The sequence below is a fragment of the Erpetoichthys calabaricus genome, chromosome 13 (assembly GCF_900747795.2).
Source record: "Erpetoichthys calabaricus chromosome 13, fErpCal1.3, whole genome shotgun sequence".
Lineage (NCBI taxonomy): Eukaryota > Metazoa > Chordata > Cladistia > Polypteriformes > Polypteridae > Erpetoichthys > Erpetoichthys calabaricus.
Genome location: NC_041406.2, coordinates 79,035,376 through 79,053,309, shown reverse-complemented (window position 1 = coordinate 79,053,309; position 17,934 = coordinate 79,035,376). Strand labels below are relative to the sequence as shown.

Sequence of the window (17,934 nt, the reverse complement as noted above, 5' to 3'; positions counted from 1 at the left end):
CTTGGGTACCGGTGGTTAGACTTTGTGTCATGGAGTCCCAAATCAGGCACATTACCTGCATTGTGTGGGGGCATCAGTTACAGCACTTACAGCCATATGGCACGATTCGCCAAGAATGATCCGGCTCACAGGATCCTCATTGTTGAGGACTGAGCAGCTGGACCAGGCCAAGGGGACACCCACGTAACACCTGGCTATGGCAGATACATACCCTTAATTTTCTTAAGCAGATTTGCTATGTTATGATTAAAGGCTGTATGCTTGTTAGAAAATGTCATCATAATAAAAGTAATATGTAGAAAACCTATTACAATGATTAAGTTAGCAATTTTTCACATTTTCAAACCTTTATCCAAAACACCTTTACAGTTATTCATTTTCTAAATGGTAGTTTTGTGAATGACTTTTGATTGAAAGCACAGAATTAGAATTGGTCCTGGGTGTCAGCCATAATATAAAGTTTATTTAATTAATTTTCTTCTCTTTTCAGTAGTTCTGTATGACAATATAACAACAATTGCAATGATGCCTTTAACAGAATAATAAAGGCTACAAATATGTTGTTCTTGCTTTCTGTATTTAAATGCTGTATTAGAATAGATATTTCCTTTTTAATTTTGTAGATGGAAAACTCATAAATGGCGTCGCTGCCAATTAGTACCTTGGTATGTACGCCAAGAGAGTCCAGGAGCTCATGAGACCTGTGGACCTGGTCTACAGACAAGAGGTATTACTTTTCATTCATTCATTTTCTGCAGTGACTTCTTCCATTGCAGGATCTTAAGGAGCTGAAACATTTCTCAACATCTCCAAAAATGAAACTGCATTCAGTATTTACTTTTCTTCCAAGACTCTACGGGCAATTAGTAAGCATCACATTTTCAAAACTGTGGTGAGAAAATATTGATTGATCTGATCATCAATAATAATAAAAGCACATACTGTATGAGAATGATGTGATTTGTTAAAACAAAGTAGAGATTCTGTAACAGCAACCTGGTCCTGTAAATTCAGATCGCACAATCCAAATTAATTATCAATGGAGGTAACAGCTGGAAGTGTTAGTTGCTTCAGATTTATTTGGTTTGAGAAGTCCAATGATCTGGGCCTGTACTCTTGAATGTTTATCACTGTACCACAGGAACTGGCCTTTACTTTTTTTTATTTTATTGATTTTAATAACAAATAACATTCAATACAAATAAGTCATGTTTTACAAAACTTGATTCAAAACAAATCAACCCCCACCCATGAGATAAAGAGCTAGGCCAGCAGAGTAAAACTTTAAGTTAGTAAATAATAAATAAATAGATAAATTAATAAATGAATAAAAATAAATAGAGTAAAAAAAGAGGGAGAGAATCTGCTTCCCCAATTTAAATACTTATTCTAAAATGTTATTGATTAGTTCCTGCCAGGTTTTGAAAATGTTTTGTACAGATCCTCTAAGTGAGAATTTGATTTTTTCCTATTTCAAATAGTATATAACATCAGTTATCCACTGACTTAAAATAGAAGAGTCAGAATTCTTCCAGGTGAGCAAGATAAGTCTACGTGCCAATAGTGTAGTAAAGGCAATTACAGTTTGTTTGTCCTTCTCCACTTTAAGCCCATCTGGAAGAACACCAAACACAACTGTTAGTGGATTAGGAGGCATTGTGACACCAAGGCTGTCTGAAAGGCATTTAAAGATTTTGGTCCAGAATGATGTTAATTTGGTACATGCTCAAAACATGTGGTCCAGTGAGGCTGGAACTTGATTGCAACGTTCGCAGGTTGGATCTATCTATCTATCGATACAGTATATATTGTAGATATATACATACTACCATATAGGTGCATAGGGACAATTTTGCTTCATGCACAGAAGACAGTAAAATTCTTACTTGCGGGTGCTAATTAATATGTAACACTTCGTCACTCAATGGCACCAATATTAGTGCTTATTTTTTATTATTATTATTATTATTATTATTATTATTATTATCATTTATTTAGCAGATGTGTTTATCCAAGTCAGCTTATAGAGCAAGTTATATACAAGTATGATAACTTTATCTTTAAGATTCTGAATTCCTTACCTGAAAGGTCTTAGAATATAATTGTTGCTGCTAATGCAAGGTCAACCCTATTCTGCATGATCTTTAGATAGATAGATAGATAGATAGATAGATAGATATAGATAGATAGATAGATAGATAGATAGAATAGATAGATAGATAGATAGATAGATAGATAGATAGATAGATAGATAGATAGATAGATAGATAGATAGATAGATAGATAGATAGATAGATAGATAGATAGGAATGTTTAGTCTGGGTATAATGTACATTATAATCATTGTTTGTATTGTGTTTCTTTCAGCAATATCCTGTCGTAGACAAGATGGAGGTCAGGCTGACATTGGTGACTGTCTCAAGTATGCTGGATCAATGCCACCTATAACTCAAACATGTCAGCTGCCTTGCCAGGATGATTGTCAGCTAACAAGCTGGTCAAAGTTTTCACCATGTAGTGCAGATTGTGTTGGAGTAAGAACAAGAAAAAGAACACTTGTAGGTGAGTATACATACTATACCAAACAATAATCAAAGACACTTACCTGAATTCACATCACAGGGATTACAGCCCTAGGCAGGATTTCATCTGATTACAGGTCCTGGTCACATACATTCAGGCAAATATAGAAACCTCACCCAAAGTGCTAAGAAAACTCATGACTCAGACAAAGAAGAACCTGCAAAATCCAAACAGACAATGACCAGACGGTGAATTTATCAAACAGTAGTATTAACCACTACAGCACTATGCCACCCATCTTGTATCATACTTTTTTTAACTATTTCACATTAGGTGCCTATATTTTTTCCCTGCCATTCCATATATTTGCGAAATACCATTTGTGCCAAAATGAAATAAATAAAATGGCAATTATGAAATAAATAATCACATGCCAAAGTACAGCGATAGTCAATACAGTATTAAATTACATATCTATATATGTAAAATCCCTGTGTGCGTCCAAGTGTCCATGTGTGGGTGTCTTCTGGTGAAGTGCGCATGCGCGGGGCACGGTGCGATGTGCGATATTACTGTCAGAGAAAGTTACAGGTGTTTTATGGAAATACAAACCAGTATTACTGCGAGAGGAAATTAAAGGTACACAATACAGTGACGCATATTACAGCCACATACAGCCCAGTATTACTGTCAGAGGAGATTAAAGGCATATTACCGACGCGCATGCCTGTATTACCGCCAGAGAAAATTAAAGGTATATTACGGACGTACAAGCCAGCGGACGTACAAGCCGGTATCCTTCAATAAGGGCGCGCACAAAAAGGCGACCTCAATTGGGTGCAGCGAATAAAGGCGCGCGTAAATAAAGATCTGCACCTTTGTTGCTCTTCACATATTCCAGAGCCATTTGAACTAAATTATCTACGAATGCCTTTATTCGCCGCTCTCAATTGAGGTTGCCCTTTTGAAGCTCGCCTTTTTGTGCGCGCCCTTATTGAATAGAGCTGTACAAGACAGTATTACTGTCACAGAAAATTAAAGACACACAATGCACGGCGGCAGCCCACGAAGAACGGTCAGCTCAGCAAGTAAACATCAACAAAAGAAAGGCTGAAAGAAAGAAAAATACGACCAACAAAAAGAATGAGGTCAAAGTTCCTTGCCATTTAATATAGACTGTTCCTACTAATGTTTATGCACTACTGTTCTAGCGCCCGTTATTGTAACGGGCTAAATGACTAGTGATTAAATAAAAGTCATCTAATTATTATAAAATCCAATGTAATTATTTTAGAATTATTACAGGTTTTATTTCAAAATTACATCTTGCCTGAAGAAGAGGCCTGAGTTGCCTCGAAAGCTGTGCATATTGTAATCTTTTTAGTTAGCCATTAAATGGTGTCAGTTTGCTTCACTTTTCACTAAAATGGCCCTTATGAAATAAAGACTTTATTTCACTATGATATAACACATTTCTGAATGGGTCCTTTAATGCCTGGGCTAGTTATTTCAGACTGCCTCTTTTTCATAATGGCTGTGTCACTTGTCAATCAAGACAATGTCCACCTGACTAAACCTGTTCCTATTGGTGAATCCCTTGCTGTCAGTTTCCTTACTCTGATTGTAAGCTGTAGGCTTTCAAAGATCTTTAGCATTACTTTACTTGCATTCCAACTGACAAACACACAGAGGCAGTTAAAAGTTGGGGTGGTTAGTGTGAATAGAAATAGATCATTTAACACATGATGCTATTTTGAGATGAATTGACGATATGTTGGAAATACTCAGACAGAAAAGTGTGCTTCAAAATTTTGAAGCTGATAAAGAAGTCATTAGCTTAAAACTGACTGAGCCTAGTAGAATCTTAAATTACAGAGAAACTCTTTATAAACATATTTTGAAAAGCACTTATCCATCTGAGTAACCCAAATGTATCATCAATTATGTAAAAAAAGTAGCATTAAAACATCTTTGGAAGCCTATTAACTGCAATCAGTCAAAAGTAACTGACAGCAAAGGATTGACCAATAGGAAAAGGTTCAGCCTATTGATCTTAATTGACAAGTGACAAAATCATCATGGAAAGAGGTATTGTGAAATAAATATTGCTGGCATCAATACAGTTATTAAAATGCACTGTTTAGAAAAGACACATTGTGAAATAAAAACAGTCTTTAAAAATACGTCCATTTTGAAACAAAGTATTTAGTATTTATAAAACAATGACAATACACTTCCTGGTAATTCAATAACTTTTCATGATAATAAAATTTAATTTAATTATGTGCTTTTTCACAATTTATTGACTAATATATATATATATATATATATATATATATATATATATATATATATATATATATATATATATATATATATATAATTTAATAATTTTTTAATTTTTTTGCTTTTATATAGCGCTTTTCTCACTACTCAAAGCGCTCAGCAATTGCAGGTTAAGGGCCTTGCTTAAGGGCCCAACAGAGCAGAGTCCCTATTGGCATTGACGGGATTCGAACCGGCAACCTTCCGATTGCCAGTGCAGATCTCTAGCCTCAGAGCCACCACTCCGCCCATACAGTATATATATATATATATTCATAGCATTCACAGTCTGAATCACAGTCTGATTGTGTGGGTGGTTATCTACCAGGTAATGCTTGTGGTTGGTCTGCAAGTCAGCAAACATCCATCACGGTGCCCTCTCAGTTGCGAGAAGCAGATCCTGGTAGGTAACCACCCATACAATCAGATTGTGAGTCAGACTACGAATGCTATAAATGTAATTACCCCGATCTCCAGGATGTCAAATAAACGAACCACACGCCATGGCGCAACGTAAAGAGGCTTCGCCTCTGACGCTGACATCCGAGGTTCGATCCCCGAGAGGGGTGCATTGAGTGTGTACGCCTGATGAGCCCAAATAAGGGCGAAACACGTGTCGCATACTCTTTGCATTATTTGACAGTAAACTATGCAACAATATATATATATTGTGGACTATGGTCGGCAGCTTATCCCGGCCAATACCCTCAAGCCGCCAGGTGGAGCCCTCCCTGCAACTTGGAGATGCCCCAGGTTCCAGCAGGGCATCATGGACCTTGGAGTTTCCCTTCACAGCTCTGCTGGATACCATGGGGACCGCCAGGGGACGCTCCAGGGAGGCCAAGGGACTTCTGTTTGCCTTAAAACCCGGAAGTACTTCTCAGTCGAGGGGACAGAAGCAATGACGTACTTCCGGGTTGAAGAAAAGGAGTTTTCACCTGACCCAGAACTGAGGGACAGAGGGACAGAAACACTTCTGGGTCAAAAGGTATAAAGGGACTATGGGTAACCCTAGCAGCCCGAGCCGGAGTTGGGAGGGAGTGCGACAGAGCTGCTGGGAGGAGTAGAGGAGTTGGTATTGTGTATACTTATTGATTTATTATTGGAGTGTTGTGGAGTGGAGGTGCTTAGGGCACATTATTACAATAAAAAATGCAAATATTGGACTTGTATCAGGTGTCTGACGTGTCGTCTGAGGGTTCAAGGGGCGCTAAGGAGCGCTTATTCCACAATATATATATATATTGTGTACTTTTGCAGTTGATTATTTATTACATAATTTCCATTTTATTTTTTTTTGTTTTGGTCCAAAAGATATTCCATATGTATTGGCTGTAAACTGCATTATGTTAGCTATTTCCCATTTATTTCCATCATGAATGATTGTGTTTAATGTTCTCAAAAATATTTTTAATGAAACCTTATTTTAAGTATCAGTTCTCACAAACCATAAACTAAATACATCACACTCACTCTCCATTCTTCAAGAACCTTGAACAATAAAAATCCCAAAAACATATGCCTACATGAAGTCAATCTAGTAATAATGTGCCTATGAAAATATACATCTTGCAGACAATAAGAAAAGGGACATCAGAAATATAACTGCCACTTTTCCTTCCATTTTTCCTTCCTGCTTTATTCAACATATGCATCTATGGAAGTAAAAAAGTGTATGTAATATGTTTATATGATAAAGTTGCTCATTTTTCTTTTTTAGGTAGATCAACAATATACAGTTTTTGCCCCCTTACCCCTCTCTGTTTAATTTAACAGGAACCCTGGCAGCATGATGTTTTTATTAGGATGCATACTATCACAAAATGGTTTGCATACAACATAAGAAATAATTTAAACCACCAACAAGAAAACAAAGTACAATACAAGATCATAAATAGAATGTTTGAATTTTGCTCCTGTAAATTTTAAAAGTAACCTACAACATACTCCAGAAAGAGAAATTGTCTGAATGAGGAATGTTTTAAACTATTGGAGTATTGTACATTGCAGATGATGATATAGTATGTTCTCCTTCTACTCTGCAGTTGTGTTTCAAATCGAATGTGTTTACATGGTCTCATCTGAAATATCAGAATAGAAGACATGCTTTTAATATATTTTTTACAGTCCTTATAATTTGCAGTTTCCTGTATTTACAGTCAAAACAGAAATATAACCTTTGACTTTTTAATGATTTTGACCTTTCTTCACCTGTTATTCTGTATGTTGTTCTCCTTATAACACCTGCTAATTCTTCAAATGCAGAACCCACATTTTTAGTAATATATATTGAGTTTCTTATAAACTTTGGTTTTATTACTTTGATATCAAGAAAGATGTTAAATTGAAAAACCAACCAAACTTAATCTAACAAAGCCGGTTGTGGCCAATGATTATGGTAATGTAAAAAAAACAATATAAATTGCATTTTATTCATAACTACCATACTTCCTTTGCATTTACATACATTTTCACAATTACTCAGGTAACTTCTATTCTTTTCAAAGAAGTTTAGTGGCAGCTTATCCAACAGAAAAGATTTACCTGTCAATATCTGTAAATCTTTTGATGCTACTGATGTTAGGGTATTGAATTTTTTTAAGTAGTATTGATGTAGTTTTACAGTTAAAGTCAATTCCTAGGCTACAATACCTAGATTGTCCAGAATGAATCTATTGACTGATTCAACATTTTCACAATTAACTGATATTCTCAGATGTTCATGTCAGCAGTGCTTTCTTAACACCATTTAGACATACTGTATATCACAAAATACAAAGTTGAGTCTGGTCTGAATTGTAGCACATTTTATATTTTTCTAGCTTTTAAATTTAACAACAATTCACCTGACAATAGCTCAGATAACTTTATTTTCTGTCAATCTGATATTGTTTGGTTTCTGTTGTTTGAGGAACAACATTGGTAGTCAATGACTGTCATTCATCTTCAGCCATATCAGAGGTTGGCTTAGGAGCTTACCTCATTAGTCAGGAGAAGGAACCAAAAGCATTGCATGTGATTTGAGTCACAGACGAGATGAGGCGGTTTTGATAACTACTCAACATGAAATTTAGTGTAAAGGCTTTACAATATTGGGTATTTTGTTTTAAACCTTATTAAAAATGTAACTGAATACAAAATATCATTTGCCTTCTAAACCCCTTAAATAATGCCTTGGTAGTTTTTAAAGGCCAAGGAATGACTATATAAAATCTGTATGTTTTTAATAAGTTGCTTAAGCTACTTAATAATAATAATGTTTAAAAAAGTAAAAGTTGACATTTGTTGTTGGACCTCTAAAACAGTTAAAGCCCCATTGATCACTTTTCAGCACTGAGCCAAAGAATAACCCACTCACTATAGCATTATTATCAACAAATATCAAATATCAGTCAAGCAATAATAATGTTATTAGGTCACTGAAGGTGCTTACTCTTGAACACGCTATATACAATTCCCATGAGTAAAACTTTCCTGCCATAGATCAGTTTCTGTATTTCCTAGTGACTTGCCTTTTGTTGATGGTCGTTGCAAAACACAGTTTTACAATAAAAGTGTATACTTTTGTATTGAAATTGGTAATTAGCTGTGTTCAATCTAGGCTGCTTAGATTTGCAGTCATGTACCTATTTCTTTGTACTGTACAGCTGTTATCACAATGCTAATTCCTCCTTTCACTCAATACTTTATGATGCCTTTTACTCTTTGGGTCAACAAATGAACCATTCCACATTTATGTCTTGGAGCTTTGCAACACTACCCCCATCCCGACTAATCATTCACAGTACTCAACACTTCACGGCAGGAGGTTGAAGGAGTGGAACGTAAAAACAAGATGAACGCTGCTACACACTGAAGAGTTTCGGTAGTTGACAGCAAAAGTCAGCGCTTGCCAACCATTGAGTTTTGTATCTTCTCTGAGCTTCACCAGACTTTTTCGTTCCGTTCCATTTCACATTATCAAGGCTGTTTTTTCCTGTCTAGGACACTGAATTGTATTCAGTCATCCATCCAACCTAAAGGTTGCTGTTCTCACGGCCCATCAATCATTTGTGCTCCATCCTTCATTTACAGTGCAGTGTAGAGTATGTAAGTTGGCATAACAAATGCTAAATTTATTGCCAGACAAAAAATCATGTGTCAACTGATTTTGTTTTTTCTATAACATCAGCAAATTTCAATGAAATCCATCAGAGTATTTTTGAGATATTGGGGTATTTATTTTTTCTATTGTGGGGAAATTTATCTCAAATTATTAATAAATTGAAATGTCTTTTCTTAGAGAATATCTAGTACTTTAGACATACCAGCCTTCCAAATTTCAGCTTTGTAATTAAAGAGGAATTATATATTAATTATATATATATATATATATATATATATATATATATATATATATATATGTATATACTGTATATATATCCATCCATCCATTATCCAACCCGCTATATCCTAACAACAGGGCAGGGTCATGGGGGTCTGCTGGAGCCAATCCCAGCCAACACAGGGCGCAAGGCAAGAAATAAATCCCGGGCAGGGCGCCAGCCCACCGCAGGGCACACACACACCCACACACCAAGCACATACTAGAGACAATTTAGAATCGCCAATGCACCTATCCTGCATGTCTTTGGACTGTGGGAGGAAACCGGAGCACCCAGAGGAAACGCACAATAAACAATAAATCAATAATCCCTAATACAATTCTCTCCTCCCAGCAGCTCCGTCACCCCCCCTCCCAACTCCGGCTCCCCTGCTGGGTCTCCACTAGTCCTTTATATAGTCCTTGACCCGGAAGTGCTTCTGTCCTTCTGTCCATGTGATTCCCCAGCACTTCCGGGTAAGATGGAGACTTGTATTGGAAACAGAAGTCCCCGTGTCTCCCTGCAGCATCCCCTGGCGGCACCCACAGTACCCAGCAGGGCTGTGAAGCCAAACTCCATCTCCCATAGTGCCTTGCGGGAATCTGGGGCACCTTCTAGCTGCAGGGAAGTCGCCATCTAGCATCCTGGGGGTTCCGGCCAGGTTGAACTGCTGGCCGTCCATCACAGTGTATACTGTATTTTCCATATGTCAAATATGTCACGTATGAACTTATTTACATAATGATGACATTTTGCTGAACAATAAATGTGTATTTATGTTTATTTTTAGGTAAAAGCAAGAAAAGGGAAAAATGTAAGAACAGTCAACTCTATCCACTAAGCGAAACCCAGTACTGTCCCTGTGACAAGTACAATGCCCAGCCAGTAGGAAACTGGTCAGACTGCATTCTGCCTGAAGGGAAAGTTGAAGTGATTCTAGGAATGAAAGTCCAAGGAGATATCAGAGAATGCGGTCAAGGATATCGCTATCAGGCCATGGTCTGTTATGATCAGAACAACAGATTGGTGGAAACAGCAAGATGTAACAGTCATGGTAAGTTATGTAAATTGTAAAATCCAATCATAAGAGAAAAACCTATATCATACCGACTATGAAAATATGAAAATACCACTGATGCTAGACGAGATATGCTGAAGGTGCTGCAACATGCCTAATACATAGCACAGTACTTGAAAAATGATTAATAATGTTATAAATATGATGAAACATTTTCAAATGGTATTTAAACTATCATAATATATGTTGGTTTAACAGTGAATAGGGGGATGAATAATGATATTTTTAGATAATTTACTGAAAACTTATAGGGTTGAACAGCTGTTAATCATAACAGTTTATTATCATTGGAACACAAAAGCAGCAATGCCTCATCTCATAGTGGACTATTTGCTATTTTTTATGTCTCCAATATCAAGCCTGTTTAATTCACTTCAGGGTCACAGGAGGCAGAACTGTAGGCCCCATACACAATGTTTTGTTTTTGTTTTTTTTTTATAAATAATGCTGAGGACTACACATTGCCACTATGCATGAATTGTGTGAAATGTTTTGCGATTGCGTTCACTTTTTCGATTAAGTTAAAAGTTGCAGCCATTATTTACATATGCAAAAAGGCAGGTTTGTTTCATTGCATGACACATTAGGTACCAGTTTTAATTTTTTCCAAAGAAAAAAAAATATACAGTATGCTGATTTTTAAAATGTTTTCTTGCTCTTAAATTGGAGAATGTAGGGCAGCCATGCTAGTTAGGTGACCTCTTAAGTGCAGACAGAGATCATTGTTGGTGCTGTACCCCATTCTGCATTCTAATGGAACCTCTTCAGCTTGAAATGATGAAGTAAAAGGAGACTTTGGAAAAAAAGCTATGAAGCAATAAGGAGAATAGCCAAACACCACATGGACAATGAGTGGGAGTCACATTCTAAAGCATGGGATCGTATCCATGAAAAAGCAGTACTACCCACTGTGCCTCCAATCTCAAATTGATTTTAATTTGTCCACTTTCTGACCTAATCGCAATCATCCTTGGGTTTGGAGTTAGTCATGCATTGAAGCTCTCACACAAAGTTGCAAGTTAATCCAACCCACGCATAATGCATTTGTGGATGTGGGAGGAAGCTCCACACAGGCAACTTCCAGATGTCGAATCTGAACTTAGAATAATCAATCTCTGAAGTTCTAGTGCTAAATTTTATGCTGCCGTGACATCCTAAATCATAAAAGAATATTCCCCTTTTCAGGTTTTTTTCTCCTTAATTAAAAGTTATGAAGATATATTTTACTACAAAAGATCACATGTTAAAAGGAAACTATCATCTATTTTAAATTCTTGTTTATTGGATTTCTGAGCATACTTGTTCTGGTCAAGTTCAGATCCTGTTTCAATTGGTATTCATGGGGTCTGAAGACTTTCATTGGGTTTAGAAAATGTACATTGTTTAGATACTTAATTTATGCTTCCGTATTTAGAAACACATAACTGCTTTCCTGGTAGATTTTTTAACCATCTTTGAACGCTCCTAATCCAATACAAGGTCAACAACCAGAAAACTGAACTCTGTCCTGTACAGGCTGTCAGTCCATCAAAGGGCACAGTCACAGGGAGAGCATGCACATGCCAGACATTTTCAAGGCTGAGATTCAATCCCCGGACTCTGGAGCTCTTTAATTTTTAAATGCAAAATATATGGGCATGCATTTTCACAAAAGGGTTGTTTACTTATAATCTAATCACACAGCTTTTAATGAGCTGGAATTTTAATTTAATTGTTTATTTTCATGTCTTTAACCATACACTTCAAAATGTGTTAGAAATTGTAAAGCAGATGAAAAAATAACACCTCACCAACCAAATCTTTCCCTTGTTTGTAAATATGTGTTACTTCGTAAAATGTAAATGATGCTATGCACTGAATATAATGATTGTTATATGCAAAATAAGCTTCTAACTAATAAGTGTCACAGATTCTAAGATGACTTTTAAGTCAGCATTTAATTGGCTACAACTGTAAAGCTGAAACATCAGCTCTTTGAAAATGTATGTTTTGCTTTTCCTCTTTATGATTGTCATTTGCATTTTTTCTAGCATTTTAAATGATTAAAATACAGTCAGTGAAATGAATGTCTTTAAGATTAACAGCTTGGAATTTTTTTGTGATTTAGAACACCTTCCAGATAAAAAGGAAAGAAAAAAAAATGCAATAATTATGAGTAGGATAGTGGAGGTTTTTCCCCTTGCAGTGCTTTGCCCTCAGATTTGATGCCTATGTGAAATATTCATGACTGAAGAATGTTAACTCAGATTTCCTCCCATGGTGCCTGTTACCTGGTTGATTGATGTCTATAAATTGTTCCAGTTTGTATGTGTCTGTATTTACGTCCTGTTCATAAGTGGTGCATAATTGGTCCAGTTTTCCACTGTTTCTCCTGACCTGCATCTTCTATCATAGACTCATGGAAGTTTCAATCCATGCCAACAGCATCAGACACAAAGCAAGGGACAGTCCTGTTTTCTATACCCATCCATCAAAGGCACACTCACACACACTATCCAGAAAACAATCTTACTTAGAAAATTTAGACCATCTAACGAAGATAACATTCTAATCAACACACAATAACTTCAAATCCTTGATTCTTGCCTACAAAGTAGTCAGTGGATCATTATCCATGTATATGGAGGCACTCATGGGTTGCTATGCTTCTTCTCACCCACTCAGCTCTGCTAGTGAATGGCATCTCTTAATACCAACTTCGCGTTCCATCAAATCTCATACCAGACTCTTTCCACAAGTAGCTCCTAGCTGGTGGAATGAGCTGCCCACTTCCATCTGAACTACTAACTCCTTCATTGGCTTTAAGAAATGTTTGAAGACTCTCTTGTTCTATGATTATCATTTTAATTGATAATAGTTTAAATGCTAGGTTCTTAATAGCTAAGATAAGAGTGATTAGTCCTGTGTTGCTGTGTTTGGTTTAGAGATCTTAACTTATGATTATCAATTTCAGAATATTGTTCTTTAATATTTGTTTCAATTCCCCAGACTGAAGTTACTTAATTATGTTTAACGTCTTTTGTAAGGCTATGCCCACACTACTACATTTTTTCTTAAAAATGTAGACAGTAGACACTGTTTTGACTTATGTCTACATAACCTCGATATTTTTAACCGCTGAATATGGAGACTTTTGAAACTGCTCTCCAGAGCCATATACTTCCTAAAGTGCTTGCTCAGCATTGTAAAATGGATGGGTGAAAACGCAGACTCTATTCGTAGTCTAATTTGTTCATGCTTATTATGTATCCCTTGCATGACTGGATCTTGCTCATTACGGTGACTCATTCCCGGATTGGTGACCTTTCATAGATGAAAACCATATAGGAGACAGAAGAGTTGTTTTCCATGGTGCTAGTTGTATTGCTTACATGTATGCATCTAAATTGTCTTTTGTGAAGTTTGAATGCCGCATACACGTGTAAAAGGAAAATAATGTAATAGTCACTATAGTTTTCAAATTGCATTGAATTCTATGGCTGGTGGCATTAACATTCCTTGTAGGATTTTTCTGCTGATCCACGCATGCCCAATCAAGGCAAATGTCTATGTTATATGCTATTTTAGTCATTTTAGTTGTGCACAGTGATACCTACATAAACGATGTGAAAATACTACTGTGAATGGAGATTGCTTTCATATTTAAACATGCTGTTTTTAAAATGAAAACGTAGTATTGTGGATTTAGACTAGGCTGCTTTGTATAAAAGTGCCTGCTAGATGTATAAATGTAAATGCAAGTGTAATCTGGAACTGAAGTACAATACATTACAAAACTGATCATTAATAAAGAACGTAACTACTATTCTGTATTGAACACAACAGAGATGAGCCAAAGGAGTGAAGTCAAGTCAGGCAAACTCTGAATTGGATCCCAGACAATTTCAAAGTACTATCATGAACATGCTCACACTTACTCACACCAAGCCAGTTTATAGTCACCAGATCTTACCAAGCTGCACATCTTTAGGAATTGGAATGAGAATACACTGGACAAAACCCTAATGAACAGAAACAGAATATGCATGTCCTGAACAGCGTGCCAAAACTATACCCCTAACACAGAATGGGGCGCCACGCACATCTAACTATAGACAGTTATCATAACACCTCTATTGGAGAAAGGAGGGAAAAAAACCATAAGTAAACCCATTCAGGCAATATGAGAATGTGCATACTCTACAGACAGTGACTGAGTCTGGAAATTAAACCAGGCCTATAGAGGTGTGAAGTGTAACACTAACCACTGTGCCAACATATATATATACAGTGAAATACGTTTAATGCGAAAACGCTTAAGACGAAATATCGGTTAACACGAAATAATACAACGGTCCCGACAAACTACTATGTATTTTCATGCATTTTTTTCTCTTAACACGAAACGAATATCGCTTAACACAAAAAGATTTCCCTTTTGAGAATGAACAAAATACGGAAAACACTAGCCGCGCAGGCGAGATTTAAGAGGGGTGTGAAATGAAAGAGAGGTGGTTTCACATGTTTCGTAGAAAGGAGGCTAACTTGGCTTTGAAATACCCTCGGAATAGCCTGTGACACGAGCCAATTTTGTTTATCTAAGCTACTTTCACCCTCCACCCCTACAAACGCCACACAAAAACATCTCATCTCTCATCAGTTAGCTTTGGAATTCGGTGACGAGTACATCGCAGTGTGAGTAAAAATCAGTGAGTTTGGTTCCCGTTTTTTTTTTCTATTTTAGAAGAATTTTTTTACGAGCACAATGGCAAAGAGCTCAGGGGGAAAGCAAACTGCTATTTCAATTAAAATGAAGATGGAGCTTCTTAAGGCTGTTGATCAAAAACAGAAGACGAAAATGGAAATCTGTAAAGATTTTGATATTGCTAACTCTACATTATCAACAATACAGTAATTAAAAAAAGAGAGCAAATTACGTAAATATTTGAACGGAGTAAGTTTGAGCCAGAGCAAAAACGGATGAGAACGGCCAAGCACGAGGATTTAGAGACGGCTTTACTTGTTTGGTTCAAACAAGCGAGATCTCAGAATGCTCCCATTTTTATTAAATACATGCATATATACATATCTATGTAAATAAAATGTACTCTAATAAACTTAATTTTGTTGAATATACTGTATGTTTTTTTTTTGTAATATCCTTTAACACGAAATTCTTTTAACATGAAAAAATATTTCAGTCCCCTCAGTTTCGTGTTAAACAATTTTCACTGTATATATATATATATATATATATATATATATATATATATATATATATATATATTGTGGTATAAGGCGCTGTATAGCACCCCGTTGAACCCACCAGACAGACTTCCCAGATACACTTGTAAAAGCACAAGAAGATTCTTTTAATATTTTCTTCTTTAAAGTGCACAAAGCACCGCACAATCCACAATTTTTCCAATAATAATAATAAACAATAATCAATAACAGTAAATCACACAATCCTCCAGCTCCCAGCAGCTCCGTCACACTCCCACCCAACTCCAGCTCTGTCTGCTGGGGTTTCCCACAATCCTTTTAAAGTCCATGACCCAGAAGTATTTCTTCTCCGGGTCAACACCACATCTTCTTTCATCAAGTGTCCCGGTTGGCGTAACCGTAATAATCCCCGGGTTCTTGGTGAGGTCCCCCTGGCAGCACCCACGGCACCCAACAGGAATGAAGAAACGGACTCCATGTCCCATGCTGCCCTGCGGGAACCCAAAGAACCCTTTCCATCCAGGCGAGCTGCCCTCTAGCATCCCGGGGGATGTAATGCCCTGAAAAGGCTGCTTTTCTCTGATGAGGGACGTCCAGGCCAGGCTGAAACACCTGCCATTCATCACAATATATATATATATAAATATATATATATATATATGCATGTCATAAAATGCAAAAACAATCTCTATAATTAATCTATGTTGCAAAATTATTTTAATATTGTATTGTTAAAAATGTTAAATTAAGTTGCAATTTCTTTCAAGAAGTATTTTTCCATAAAGTTGTATTTTACCTAAATGAAAAGCACACATTAGAGGAACATTTTAATTTTCATGAGTTTGTCAAATTGGCCAATAAATATAGAAATATTTCATTAAAAAAACTTGAAGATGAATATGTAAATATTTGACTGAAACTCTTGTCATTAAGACAGATATCATATCTGTGACCAAAATCATAATGCAGAAAACACTGAAGTGTTTTTAAGATGACTTGTAAAAAATTGAGATATTTACTGCAGCTGTCATAAACAATCTGTTGATCCATTTTATTAATCTGCTTCTTCAATTACAGAGTAGCATTGTGTCATCAGGTAAGAACTTACGGGTAACCCTAGGAGAGACACCATAAAAGGGGATGCCAATTGTTTCCAGACCGCCTGCGGATTCCACAAAGAGAAAGAGTCCACAGAGTGATCTTCTGAACCACAATGATGCCACATACAATTTATTCTAATGTTGTTTAATACTGTTTATAATGAAATATTATCTGTGCTCCATACTATTGAATTTCAGCTAGGCAGTGAAAAGTGTATTGAAATGATCTGAGTGTAGGAAACCTTGGAGCTTTGAGTTAAGGCTTTCTGTAGAGTACATGTGAGAGCACCTGCTGTGACTCTATGGGTCCCTGTGCTGTTGCATATTCATTAAACTGTATGAACTCATTATGTAGACTAAAATAACCTGTGCAATGAAGTTTTCAAATCACAATTCCCCAAAACCATGTTGGAAAGCTAAACATTAGGGATTTTTTTTTCTTTTTTCATGTTTCAAAGAATCCAAGAAGGATTTTTAAAGAGGCTGTTTAGAAATGCAAATAGCAGAATATTACTACCACCTGTTCACTCCCACATGTGCGCTAATCAAACGCCTGCCTTGGGGACCTCGGTGGAACATGCTGCATGTGGCAAACATCTCATTAGATATCCTTTTAATAAAGTACACCCTTGGTGTCTGGACCAAGCACCACTGCTTGGAACGTGTAGAATTTAAAATAAATAGCCCTGCTTTGCACCTCTGCATCCCTTTATGAAATCAAATTAGTAAATGCATGATCATAAATATTTAGTAAGACTGCCTTTGGTTTCCAGGCTGAATTAAAGTCCCTCAGTATCAGCCTTATTAGACCACGACAACATACAAATCATCTCTGAGGACAGCACTGTAAAGAGGATACAGGCAGCATCTAAAATGGGTACATTAGCTCTTCATAAGACAGATTTTCCATTTTGGTGCTTTAGTCTTTGACAGTATAATTAAATTATGCAGGTACTACAGAACCAGTGAACAAAAAAAAGAAAAGGTTAGTATTAAAGGTCTACAGTTCGGACAGAAAATTCCAAAATAAATACAGAAGAATATAAGGGTGCCATTATCCTCTTACCCTTAATATCAAGATTATGTATACACAAAATAGGACCAAATGATTAATTCTAATTTCTTCACTCATCTATTAGTGTAAGATTACTTTCCCTAAAGCAATGATTAAATGAGATACATTGATTTGTTCTGACATTATAAAGCCCTTTCTGTGGCTATAAGGCTTACTGGTAGGATTAGACTGGTATCACCAATTCACTGCAGGTTTAAACAGCTGTGTTCCGTAATCGTGTGACCCCAGTACCACATACCATTATCGCCTGCTTAAAGAAGAAAA

General features: G+C 36.4%; 1 protein-coding gene across 1 annotated transcript in view; it reads left to right on the top strand.

Moving 5' to 3' along the window:
- The window catches only part of thsd7aa (thrombospondin, type I, domain containing 7Aa), a 486,116-nt gene that overhangs the window by 379,566 nt on the left and 88,616 nt on the right, over positions 1 to 17,934 (top strand). Inside the window, exons 11-13 of the mRNA XM_028817154.2 lie at positions 624 to 727; positions 2,368 to 2,562; positions 10,003 to 10,266. Of these exons, the coding sequence (XP_028672987.1) occupies positions 624 to 727; positions 2,368 to 2,562; positions 10,003 to 10,266 (563 nt within the window). The remainder of the gene's footprint in view (positions 1 to 623; positions 728 to 2,367; positions 2,563 to 10,002; positions 10,267 to 17,934) is intronic.